The sequence below is a fragment of the Ammodytes marinus genome, assembly GCF_949987685.1.
Source record: "Ammodytes marinus genome assembly, chromosome: 14".
In the NCBI taxonomy this organism is placed as follows: Eukaryota; Metazoa; Chordata; class Actinopteri; order Uranoscopiformes; family Ammodytidae; genus Ammodytes; species Ammodytes marinus.
In genome coordinates this window covers 15,958,165-15,971,018 of record NC_137218.1, presented here as the reverse complement: position 1 = coordinate 15,971,018, position 12,854 = coordinate 15,958,165, and the positions used below count along the sequence as shown (strand labels likewise).

The 12,854-nt window shown below is 38.7% G+C and overlaps 1 protein-coding gene across 1 annotated transcript; it reads right to left on the bottom strand.

Annotated features, from left to right (window-relative positions):
- Positions 1 to 6,678: 6,678 nt before the first annotated feature.
- On the bottom strand, positions 6,679 to 12,588 carry LOC307261003 (multidrug and toxin extrusion protein 1-like; the record flags this gene model as incomplete). Its single annotated transcript, XM_080041439.1, has 16 exons — positions 6,679 to 6,920; positions 7,194 to 7,257; positions 7,476 to 7,570; positions 7,669 to 7,801; positions 7,892 to 7,961; positions 8,189 to 8,264; positions 8,406 to 8,514; positions 8,722 to 8,903; positions 9,993 to 10,090; positions 10,268 to 10,365; positions 10,555 to 10,599; positions 10,733 to 10,775; positions 10,906 to 11,054; positions 11,220 to 11,288; positions 11,422 to 11,523; positions 12,406 to 12,588. 16 exons carry the CDS (start codon positions 12,586 to 12,588, stop codon positions 6,679 to 6,681), a joined length of 1,758 nt encoding a protein of 585 aa, XP_079897565.1.
- Between the last annotated feature and the right edge of the window lie 266 nt (positions 12,589 to 12,854).

Here is a 12,854-nt window from a genome sequence, read left to right as displayed (position 1 = left end):
GTGGAATGGAGATGTCAGTCTCTTATTTTATTTTTTTTATATATTTTTTTGGCATTTTTTTTTTATGCTTTATTGATAGTGCAGATAGACAGAGGTGAAATGGGGCAGAGAGGGGAGAGGGGAATGACATGCAGAGAACGACCGCGGGCGGGAATCGAACCCGGGTCTGCTGCTGGGCCCGGCCCGGGGGGAGGGGGGGGGGGGAAACGCCCTACCAACTGAGCTAAGGGCGCCCCATGTCAGTCTCTTCTGTGCTACTGTAGACAATCACTTTTTTTGGTGACCTTCTTATACAGCCATGCCACTGGCACAACTCTCAGAAATGTACTTCGCAGTAGCTGCTCCGTGCTTGCCGAACCAACTGCCACCTGACATATGTGATTCCCCCTCCATTTCTGCCTCTAAATCAAGGCTCAAAACCCATCTGTACACCCTGGCTTTTCCTCCATTAACTATCTTACCTCTGGACTATTATCTTTGTTTATATGTGGATTTCTAGGTTTTACGTCTTATTTTATTTTTGTTATTGTTATTTTACCTTCATTTTTTACCTATTGAATGCACTATGTACTGCACTTTGGTCAGTGCAAACTGTTTTAAATGTGCTTTTATAAATACATTTTACTTACATACTTACTTATAACTCACCCAGGCACTTTGGCACAAATCACCCCAATCCCAGAATTTTGGATAATTAGCATGATACAGCAGTTTAGGGATAACATCTTGCTAACTGTATAGACTCAAAGTGTAGCATACTAAAGCACAAAAACACGTGTCAAATGTTTTCAAACGTGTCTATAATTGTTCAGACACAATAATCAAAAAACCTTGATCATAGAAATTTTCCTTAGAAGGCAAAACATATTTTTTTGGCATGAATGTGCTTTTATCTTATTCCATTTGTCTCCCTTATTTACAGGATGAGTCAAATGGATGGCTCTTCTTAAAGGCCTACTTCACCGGTTGGAATAGGAAGGTGTATTGAACTCGGAGGTCCTATTTAGTATAAATGTCGAAAAGAAATTGAAATCGGATCATCTTAGCCTGAGAAAAGGCAGAAAGAGTGTTTTATGGTCTCACTGTCTAACCCTACCTTTTCCTTACTGTGACATCACAGTAAGGGTTAGAATTAACAGGACAGCCGGGCCAAGGGAAGAATAAGGGAAGACTGAGGGAAGAAAAACCTCATTCATAATATTATAATAGTTATTTTATAATGATAGAACGCTGGTTCCGTATGGGTGAAGTATTCCTTTAAATACAATCATATGAAAAAGTTTGGGAACCCCTCTCAGCCGGCATTATAATTGACTCTGCTTTCACAAAAAAATATAAAAGTGGTATGTCTTTAATTTACCAGGAACAGCTAAGTACTGGGATGTTTTCCAAACAAAGATTTTTTGAAAAGCAGTATTTGGTTGTATGAAATAAAATAAAATGTGAAAAACTGGCTGTGCAAAAATATGGGTACCCTTGTGGTTTTGTTGATTTTAATGCCTGTAACAGCATGTAAAACTGATGATTTTAAACACAAAGTTGGTTGGATTATGTTGTTAAGCCTTGAACCTCATATAATTGTCTGTTTAATCATGAGAAAATGTATTTTAGGTGCCTAAATGCAAGTTGCACTTCTCTTTGACTCTCTGCTGAAGTGAGACAGAATGGGATCATCAAAACAGCTCCCAAAAGATCTTAAAAACAAAGATTATTCATTGTCATGGTTTAGGGGAAGGCTACAAGAAGCTTTCCCAAAGGTTTCAATTGTCAATTTCTACTGTAAGGAACGTTGTCAGGGAATGGAAGGACACAGGCACAGTTGCAGTTAAACCCAGGTCTAGCAGACCAAGAAAAGTACAAGAGCGGCATATGCGGCGGATTGTGAGAATGGTTGCACACAACCGAAAGATCACCTCCAAAGACCTGCAAGAACATCTGGCTGCAGATTGTGTATCTGTACATGGTTCTACAATTCAGTGCAATTTGCACCAAAACATCTGTATGGCCGGGTGATGAGAAGGAAGCCCTTTCTGCGCCCACGCCACAGATACAGTTGCATGGAGTATGCAAAAGCTCATTTAGACAAGCCAGCTTCATATTGGAAGAAAATGCTTTGGACTGATGAGACAAAAATTAAGTTATTTGGTCTTTATAAAAAGCAGATGTTTTGGTGCAAATTGCGCTGAATTGTTGAACGATGTACAGATGCACCATCTGCAGCCAGATGTTCTTGCAGGCCTTTGGAGGTGATCTGTGGGTTGTGTGCAACCATTCTCACAATCCTCCACCTATGCCGCTCCTGTTTTTTTCTTAGTCTGCCATGCCTGGGTTTAACTGCCACTATGCCTGTGTCCTTCCATTTCCTGACAACGTTCCCTACAGTCGAAATTGACAATTGAAACCTTTGGGAAAGCTTCTTGTAGCCTTCCCCTAAACCATGACAATGAACAATCTTTGTTTTTCAGATCTTTTGGGAGCTATTTTGATGATCCCATTCTGTCTCACTTCAGCAGAGAGTCAAAGAGAAGTGCAACTTGCATTTAGGCACCTAAAATACATTTTCTCATGATTAAACAGACAATTATATGAGGTTCAAGGCTTAACAACATAATCCAACCAACTTTGTGTTTAAAGTCATCAGTTTTACATGCTGTTACAGGCATTAAAATCAACAAAACCACAAGGGTACCCATATTTTTGCACAGCCAGTTTTTCACATTTTATTTTATTTCATACAACCAAATACTGCTTTTCAAAAAATCTTTGTTTGGAAAACATCCCAGCACTTAGCTGTTCCTGGTAAATTAAAGACATACCACCTTTATATTTTTTTTGTGAAAGCAGAGTCAATTATAATGCCGGCTGAGAGGGGTTCCCAAACTTTTTCATATGACTGTATTGTGGTCACATTTCCAATTTCTTCTATGGTTTTCTATAGGAGTTTTACTACTTCCCAGCTGGCACAACTCAACCCACTCTCCCCTACATTAAATAAATGTTGTAAAATGAAGGACGCTGTTTTATTTAAATTTTGAGCACACTTTTTTTGTTTAGTAGCAGTATTTTTTTTTTACGATTTTTTTTTGGCATTTTTGCTTTATTAGATATATTTGGAGAGACAGAGTTGAAATGGGGCAAAGAGGGGAAGACATGCAAAGAACTGACCCAGGTGGGATTTGAACCTGTGTCTGCAGCGGGGGACACTCTACCCACTGCGCCACAAGTGCCCCCTCCAGTAGTAGTATTCTGTCTAGTAGCCTATAATCACGGATTTCTGTTAACTAATATATACCGTCCATTATAATAGTAGTAAAAGGGAGCAGGGCATATTTGACACAAATGTGCCTCTTCAGATTAAGACCCATGAAAACATAAAGAGACAAAAATTAGGTACTGTATTTCTGGATGAGACAAACGCAAGGCCTTGATAGAAAGTTAACTAATTGCTGCACATATTTAAACAAAAATTTTTAACCAAAGATCAGTAGGCTGCTGTTGTTAAATTACATGTATGTATCCAACATATACTAAGCTACTGAGCTAGGCTTTGACACAACCTCCCAGCTTATGTCCTTTTTATCAAAATGGGCTTTTACCTTGCCATTCCGTATCAAAATGGGCTTTTTACCCTGCCATTCCTTATTTTGTGTCAACACTGCCAGACACCAAAAACACAAATACATTTTCCCTCAATTTATGCTAGACCCACCATGAGATGTATAGTGATTACAAATATTCATCAAGACTGACAGAGGCCACAAAAATATTTTCAAAATGTATATGAATATAATTTTTTTGACATCTGACGGTGTTGACATATTTAAAGTTTTTTAAACAAAACAAATTGAGTTTTTCTAGTAGCCATTTGTTTTTTCTGTTGATGATAGGTGCTAGTATGAACTACTTCAGGAAAATAAAATTATCGAAACATTTCAAATAACTTCTTCAGAAATTGTGTGTTGACGTATCATGGTTATGACGCAGGACTTTCAAGATTTGGAATGTAAAATATTCTAAAACTACAACACTTATCAGAGCCTGTCTGAATCTAATGCACTCTGCAGAGGTAGAATGTGACAAGAGGTCCTTCATAGTGACAGCAGCCCCTTATTTTGGCTGAATTTCTTACATTTTAATGGATTGTCTGACAGTGGTGACAAAAAGTGTCCCACCACTTTGAAACCATATAAAACATGAATGTGTTGTAGAAAATCAGTTTTTATTGATATAAGAGATTATTCAGTGTTGCTGATGAAAAAAACACTTTTTAATCATTAAAGTAAATTTTTAATAGGTTTTATTGTATATGAAAGATTGAAACCCTCTCTGTGGACACACTGTTTTGGACGTCGTGAGAAGATAACAAGTGTCATATATTTGACATAATAATGATAAAATTAAATGTAAGGGGATAATTGTGCTCCAGAAAATCTATTATTAATCCCTAATAACATCTACAACTTTAAATATTTTTATTTTTAAAGATAACAGAAGTTACATATGGAAGACAGCCTTTTGTCCCGGTTCTCAAGAATCACTGATATATATATATATATATATATATATATATATATATATATATATATATATATATATATATATATATGTTGTGTCCACATGAATGTTGTTACATTGAAGAGGGTACGCCATGCAGCAAAGGTCCCCTGCCTGGTAACCATTTTGTGGATAACATGCAGGGGGCGCTCCTGACATGCAATATTATTGAACTGAATTCTGGGTATGTTATTTAACAGCATGGGGACAAAACAAAGAAGTTAATGAGAGATTCCTTAAGCTACTGCATCAAGTGCTAGTCTAACGATACCGACAGTGAATCTTCACGCAGTCACTTGTTAATGATGCCACAGCATGTTATTGATTGCAGTCTCTGAAGGTGAGTGGTCCAAAATTACTGTCTCTGTGAGGAGCCTGGGCAATGTCTCCACTGATGAGCAAGACTGAAGCTCGGGCGACAACGTCACCATCTATGAATCAAGCCTGATTTACATGTTGAATAACCATAGATTACTGTAATATGCAAGTTTTTAAAGTGACTGTTGCAAACATCAGTCTGTTGCAAGCTAGTGCTGGTGTCAATTTGGAGAGTTCTTGTGGGTGCACTGGCCGGAGTGGAGACTTTTATAGGTTCCTTTGACATTTTTTTCATCTGATAAATACTTGTGTAAGGTAGATTTTGGATAAAGAGTACAGCATTTATTCAAAAAAGATTATATGATACAGTGTATTTAAAATATGTTATTTAAGGTTAGGTTAAATCTATTATTTACTATCTATGGGTTAAATACAATGTGACAGAGACTAAATGTATTTTGGGTATATTCTATTAATCTCTCTATTTACAAAGAGTTAAAGAGGTAACATGCCATGATATTCTAGCTTGTATTGTAATGGTGGCTATATCCAACATTTATAAAACTTGTAAGAATTACATTTATGCAAAATATCTTGCTGTTCGTTGATGGATATACTGTAGTACCTTGGCTTTAGACAAAGTCAGTCTAGCAGTTCCCCACTGCTCTCAGCCTTTGTGCTAAGCAAAGCTAACTGTCTTCAGGCTGCCATACATTTCATGGACAGATGACAGATGTGTGTCAATCTTCTCAAGGAGAAGGGAATGAGATGGTTTCATAAAAATGTCGAAGCCACAGCTTCATTAAATCCTTAAAGAAACGTGTTTATATTTAATAAAACCATACGTGGTTAATTGTTTACCAGGTTGGATTCTTTATTCATGAGCGAACTATAACTGTGAAGCCTGAGCTAGCTAGTTATCTGCTTCTGCACAGAGTGAACAGGTGGTTGATTTGCTCGGTTTGACATGTCTTCATCCGGCCAGCATGTTGCAACGCGAGCAGGCAGACAAATTGCGTATCATCAAATTTGGCAACACAGATCAAAGGACCAAAAAATAAACCAAGGAAAGAGAGCAGCTTTTCTGTCTTTGATGATTAGAGCACACATCCACCCATATACGCTGTAACCTAAATATAGCATTTAATCATGCTATTTCTAATTGTGCAATCCATTCAGGCTATATATGTCGTAATGAGATAGAAAACACATATTTTATCAGTGTCTCGATTAGAGCTTTTTTTCCACAGCATGTTTCAACATCAAGTGGACACCATTCATGTCATGCTTTTCATACCCGTTTATATCCCATTTCCTATTAGATTTTACAACATGACTTATGACTTATGCAACGACTGCAAAAGTGGGACCGTTTTCGGTTTTGATCTATCACAAGAATGAAACCTAAAAAGCACTTAAAAAATTATACAAAATGCTATTGTACTATAACTTCTATCTGAGAAAAATTGTGTTTATTTTCTAAACAAATGATAGCAGGAAATAGTTATAATTAAAGTGCATGTGAACTTTTTCAGCTCAAACAATTATTCGAAGTTTGCAGAACCTGTGCAAAAAATCTACACACTCAATAACATTTCAAAACATTTAAATTTAGTAACTCTCACTTTTCTTTGTTATAACATCCAAAAATTGCAGTGCTTATAGACCTTTAAGATTCCAGGCGATTGGATGCTTTTTGACTTTTTGTCTGTTATGCTAAACAAGACGTTGTATCTAAAACACCAATCTGAAAGGCTGACTCACAGTTCTTTGTTTGGTTGCTGCACACCTGTGCTTTAATAATGCTCACTTGTCTAATTCGAGCAGTCTGATGAGCAGCTCGCTGATGAAGACGCCGGCAGCGAGGATGACGAACATTAGCAGCACCGTGAGGCCACGTCGCACCGCCAGCTGTCTGATTGACAGAGGTGCGTCATCTGAAGTCTGCAGCTGACCTGCACTGAGCGCTTCCAGCTTCCCATCTACTGGACTCAAAGAGCTGGATCTACTGGTCTGTATCTGGGCCTGTTTCTCATCGGAGTCCAGGACTGTGAGGAAGAGTTTTAATGTATGATTAAGGGAGGTTAAAAGAAGATGTTTGTATGTAGGATTAGAGATATTACAATACAATGTATGGGGGCGCCCGTGGCGCAGTGGGTAAGGGCGTTGCCCCGCAGCAGACCTGGGTTCGAATCCCGCCCGGGTCAGTTCTCTGCATGTCTTCCCCTCTTTGCCCCATTTCACCTCTACACACTGTCAATAAAGCATGTAAAATGCAAATATATATATATATATAAAAAGAGATATTACAATGTGTTTACCTTTGTTTTCTATCTCAAAGATATTGTTCTTCTCTGTAATGTTGACTCCTGCTCTTACCAGCGCCTTTCCAGAGGTATTTGAAAAAAAAAAAATACAAAATTAAATCACATCTCTCCTCACATTTATAGTAATAAACACAGAAAACATGCTACCATATTTGTATCACATGCAGGCCACACTGTTGAATTGCACCCATTAAGTGGATCATAGTTTATTCTCCAATTGCAATGGCACTGTCTTCATTACATTAGTCCTATTCCTCTTCCAGGGGAGTAACACACCTCTTTAGTGGCTTTCTTCCAGTTCAGTTTACACAGGAAAACTAAAAAAAATGTGGACTGTATCAAAACGCAAATCAGAAACCCCGTCCACATCCCTGCAACAGAGATGGAAAGAGATGAATTTAGTAGTTTGAGTGCAAATATGATTAACATGTCACTAAATGTATACACACATTGTATCTGTCCTCCTCACCTAAGATTCCCATTTTGAGAGGGAACATCAAAGCCGCCCCGATGGGGAACCCGATTAAGTAGTATCCCACCAAGTTACACACAGCACCAATCTTTTGCTTCCCTGCCCCCCTGATGATACCCCCTGTCACACCCTGTGGAGGTAAAACTAAGTAAGAAATTGAAAAACTGGTTAACTTTGCTTAGCAGGAGGGATAAGTGACTAGTAAGGCAAGAACTCTCACCGCCATGGCATCAGCAATATGAATGAAACAGTACATCTTCATGACTTCAGCCACCCTCTGAACAATGTCTCTTAAAGCAAAATGCAAATACAGGCATGAACATGAAAGGTAAGTGCAGACATCCAAGCTTATTTCGCTGTCAAGGGTCATTGTGAGTCTGAGGTTAATATGTGATGAATTAAACACTGACATTACATAAGCGTTCGGGGCAGGGGTCTGCCTGTTAACTATTGTTTTTGATGTAAGAAAACACAAAACAATGAATGTGAAAACTGAGGTGTGAATAACTGCACTCACTCCTCATTGGTGAAAACATAACCAATCACACCTCCAGACACACCAAGACAAGTTCCAATTAACCATGATGCGATAGCTGGATTGGGCATAAGAAAAACAGCACAAAGGTGGTAAATATATTAAAGCATTATGTGGATAAGCATATGTTTTCAAATTACAAGTGACATAGAGAAAAGAAGAGTAAAAAAAATACTTCTACTACATATTTGATTCCTACCTGCACAGATGATGGAGATCTTGCTGGACAGCTTGGCTTGCTCTGTGTCCCCAGCACCAAGGGCATTTCCAACCCGAACACTGGCAGCAACAGAAAAACCCATTGGAATCTGTAATAGATATAGTAAATGTAGTTATATTCTTCAAGAACATTAAGACAAGGTAGTGCTCTGGATACAAACCATTCAAGTGTCCACTTAAAAAATTGCATTAGTTAACATTGTATTCTTAGTGTTACTTCATCAATCCAAAACATACCAGAGGAAGGCCAAAGTGATTTTAATGAAATAGAAAAAAAGTAAAGTAAATGGAGTTACCATGTAAGCGATTACAGCCAGCTGATAAACTATAGACTGAGCTCCCAACTCGACCTCACTGATGACGCCTGCCATGAACTCTGCTATCTCATACAGCCACCACTCCAGACAGAGCATCAGCATGCTAGGGACAGCAATATTGATGAAAGGACCCCAGTCCTGCAGACAGTCTCCTGACCAACCTGTAGCAGGATTGTATTTAATATCCATTAAGACAACATGCAGCTATGCTATACTGAACATGTGAGACATCTCTCATTGTCTCCACAAGGTCCAAAGCTGTCATCCGACCATGAGTGTGACGTTAACATGGCATTACAGATAGTAAAAGAGCCTGCAGACATACCAGAGGCTGTTCAGCACCAAGCCCCAACCTCAGCGATTTTTACCAGCATCCAATAAGGAAGTGACCACAACTGTAGTAACCAGGAAGTGCCACTGGGGGCTGGGAGCAGAAGACAGCCATCTCTCATTGACTCCAATGTTAAACATGCCGTTTTCACAGCATTATTAAACCTATTTATAGCCTGGGCCACGAAACCATTTTAGTCTGTATGTTTAGGTCATATCTCCATGACAACACTGAGGGGGGTGAATTTTTTTGGCCCACGCTAGTTTTTATTCTTTTGGAGGTTAAAATGTATTGGCGCGATCTCTTGAGTGACAGCTCTCCGCCCGTTGTCCCTCACTTTGCTTCGGAGGTATACGTCAGCTATCTCCCTCCCCCTCACAAAATGGTGACGCGCACAAACCAGGATTATTGGTTGCCGTGTGAATAACTGAGGTCAGCCCGGATGCTACATCCATATTATTTACTATCTATGTTCAGCACGCATGCTAACATTTCCTTTAGCATTAGTGGTTAAAATATGCCAAAACAATAATAGTTCTTACTTATACATTTCAAGGAAGTTACCTATTAGCTATGTGATATGGCACAAACTATGGTTAAAATAAAGATTCTGTTCGATTTGATTTGTGCACATTTCAATTTATAAGCTTTACTTTGATGCTTTTTGTAAGTACAATCTCAAATCTCAAAATCTATCTGTAGTCAAGCACACCGTTTAACTCACAGTAAAATGGACAATAATGAATTAAATATGAATATATGTTTAATGAAATGGAGCACTACAGTTCAAATGGAGCAGTTATTTCGGGAAAATTCCTCTGATCATGCTATAGTTCTTTCCAGAAATCTTTCATTATCAGGAGGTAACAGCCAGGTCATGAAATATTGCCCAGAGTAAAGTTTATTCCCCTAAACTTACCGTCCCACGTGGCCTTGTGCAGTCCCTTGGAGACAATGTACACAAATAAGAACACAGCAAGATAGTACTGTGAGATGGCATTGGCAACTGCAGAGCCACTGTAGTGGTGTCAAGACGATCAAACAGCAAAAAATAAGAAAGAAAAAGAAAAACAAAGCTTATTGTCATTTCCTATTATTAATAAAAAAGAATCCTCAGATACAATTGACTATTGCTGATACCGTTGTTAGTTTATTATTATTGGAGTGTATGATTCAAAAGGTAGGTACACTCACGCGACCCCCATATCCAGAAGATTGAGGAAGATGTAGTTGATTATTACATTTAAAATGTTACCCATGGCTCCAGTTATCACCTGGGGCCAAATGATGCCCTGTAAGCAGCAAAGCAAACAGGTAATAAGATCAGATAAACCATTTCTCTGCATCGCTGCACCTGCTGCTTGTAACTTTCTCACAGTACACATACTTTCTTTCACAAGCACAAATTGATCTCATTACTGACAAACTTTCAGTCATTATTTGTCGTTTCACACCAGTGGTCCCACAGTCATTAAATGCACCTGATTCTGAAGATACCTCCCCTGCAGCTGGTACATGAAGGCAGCCTGCAGAATACAACATGAGGCGATGAATGGAATTAATTAGATCAGTAATGCGTCACAACAACCATCGAATACAGCATATATGGAGGGAGACACAAAGAACATTTTGTATAACTGTGAAGGGAGCTGAACTCACAGGCAGAGCCGGCATAAAGATCTTCACATACAGCTGGGAGAGTCTTTATGGCAGACAGAAAAAAGGGAAAGTGCAATGAATCATACCGAACACCAAGATTCTCGAGTAGTTAGTGTACATGTAGCATTTGATGTCACACTAGGGCGTGTTTTTAAAAAAATTAAATGGTTCACCTGGCAACCTCTGTGCTCTGTCCGACAGCTAGCAGAATGGGCTGAGTGTTAATGAGGAGGGCCCAGCAGGGGAAACAGGCTAAGAGCAGAATCAAAGTTCCCCTTTGGAGGATCACTCCAATATACTTCAGGTTACCACTCCCATAAGTCTGCAAAGAAAAGGGGGTTCATAAAAAACTGGGAAATTGAGTACGTGCTGCTGTTTATTAAAAAAGGTAAAAACTGACACATGATTTCAAACGTGAAGGAGCGAACTGTGAACACAGCAGTCCCTGGTCAGGGGGCTGGTTATATAAACAGTATGAAGTGAATACCTGAGATATGAGAGTATCACATGCAGATGCCAAACCACAGCCGATGGAAATACCTGTGATGTTTATTACCTATATTGAAATGACACGTTATTAGGAAAAACAGATTCATGCTTTGACAGATAAAAATGTCTGAAATTCAAAAGCAAGAGAATGAGCAGTGATCCTTGAGAAGCAGCAACTGAGCTGGAGTGAGATCACTCACCGCTGTTGCTAATGCCACCCCCGCCAGCTCGGTTTTCCCCAGATGACCGCAGAACACCATGCTGACGAAGCCGATCAAGAAGCTCATCAACTGTGAAATGAACTGAAAAACAAAAGTCTCTCTCGCTTGTTTTCACAACTATAAAAGCATTAGTGAACCCCGCCAAACGTGAAAGATATTGAATTCCAAATGCAACACGTGCTCTAGGTTTAAATCATGAGAAAAAGATTGTTTCAAAGGAACTAAAGGTAAGAAAAAGCTTGTGTTATACTTTGGTTTAGCTGAAGCCCTTTTGTATTTCAAAATGTCTTTACTACCTTTCTTCTTTAGAAAATAGTTCTATTGATTGCTGGTGTAGGTTTTGGACAGCCTTTGGCATCAAAAGGCTTGCACAGAGGGAAACTAGATGTACTCGTCTATCAAGGCCTGGGTTTGAGCGTTGAATAGAAGTAATTGAAAAGTTGATACATGCTGGTTTCTCCGAATTGCTAGTTCTAATTTTCAGTTGGAGAGCCACTTGCAAAAGTGCCTTAACTTTATAGTTAATTTAAAATTTTGCTCAAGAAACCTTTGATCTAACAATTTCTATAGAAATAACATATTATATATATTAAAGGGAGATTAGATTCATATCTTTAACATGAAACACCTTCTTGAACATCCTCAAGTGTATCGATCACACTGTATTTGTATCATGGTGAAACGTTTCTCTCCAGCAAATATGTTTGTAATTAGTCCCAATGGCTAGAGTTATAAACCTGTTAAACAATCATCATGTTAATTCAAAGTAGCAATTAAAGCATTTGTTTGATTAGCCATTTTTATACATTCCATTTTACATAGTAATAAGTAACCTTCACTGCAAACGACTCAAAATAACAGCTGGTTTTAAAAGTCTCAACAATCATTCAATTATTTAGAATATTGTTTAGTCTGGGGTCAAATTAGACTCTTGTCAACTGTTACATCTAAATACTATCTTACCACAGGTCCCGTCAGCTTTAACAAATGAACCGTTTCATTCTTGTAGTCCACAGGGACACAGAGCTTGATTCTTTTCAGCCAGGATCCGCAGCATGAGTCAACACTACGAGCAGCAGGAGGTGATTCCTCTGTTTTGGACTGTCCATTTACCCCTCTTGAGGTTTGCGTAGCTAAATCTTCCATACTGAAATTAGATTTGACAGAAAACAGAATCCCACACTGAATGATGTCGCTACAGTACACTTCCCTCGAGACACAGACAAAAAGGCTGGGAGCAATCAATAACCAATTACCTTGGTAATAATCAATAACCAAGGCAATGTCCGCCCTCCTTGCTCTATGTCTGTAAGAGTAGGCATTTCAAGAATGCTGGGGCAGGGATACAAGTTATATTACTACCTTCCGTCCGTGCACTTCTCCCTGAAGTAAACTATTTAGAGTTACTTTGC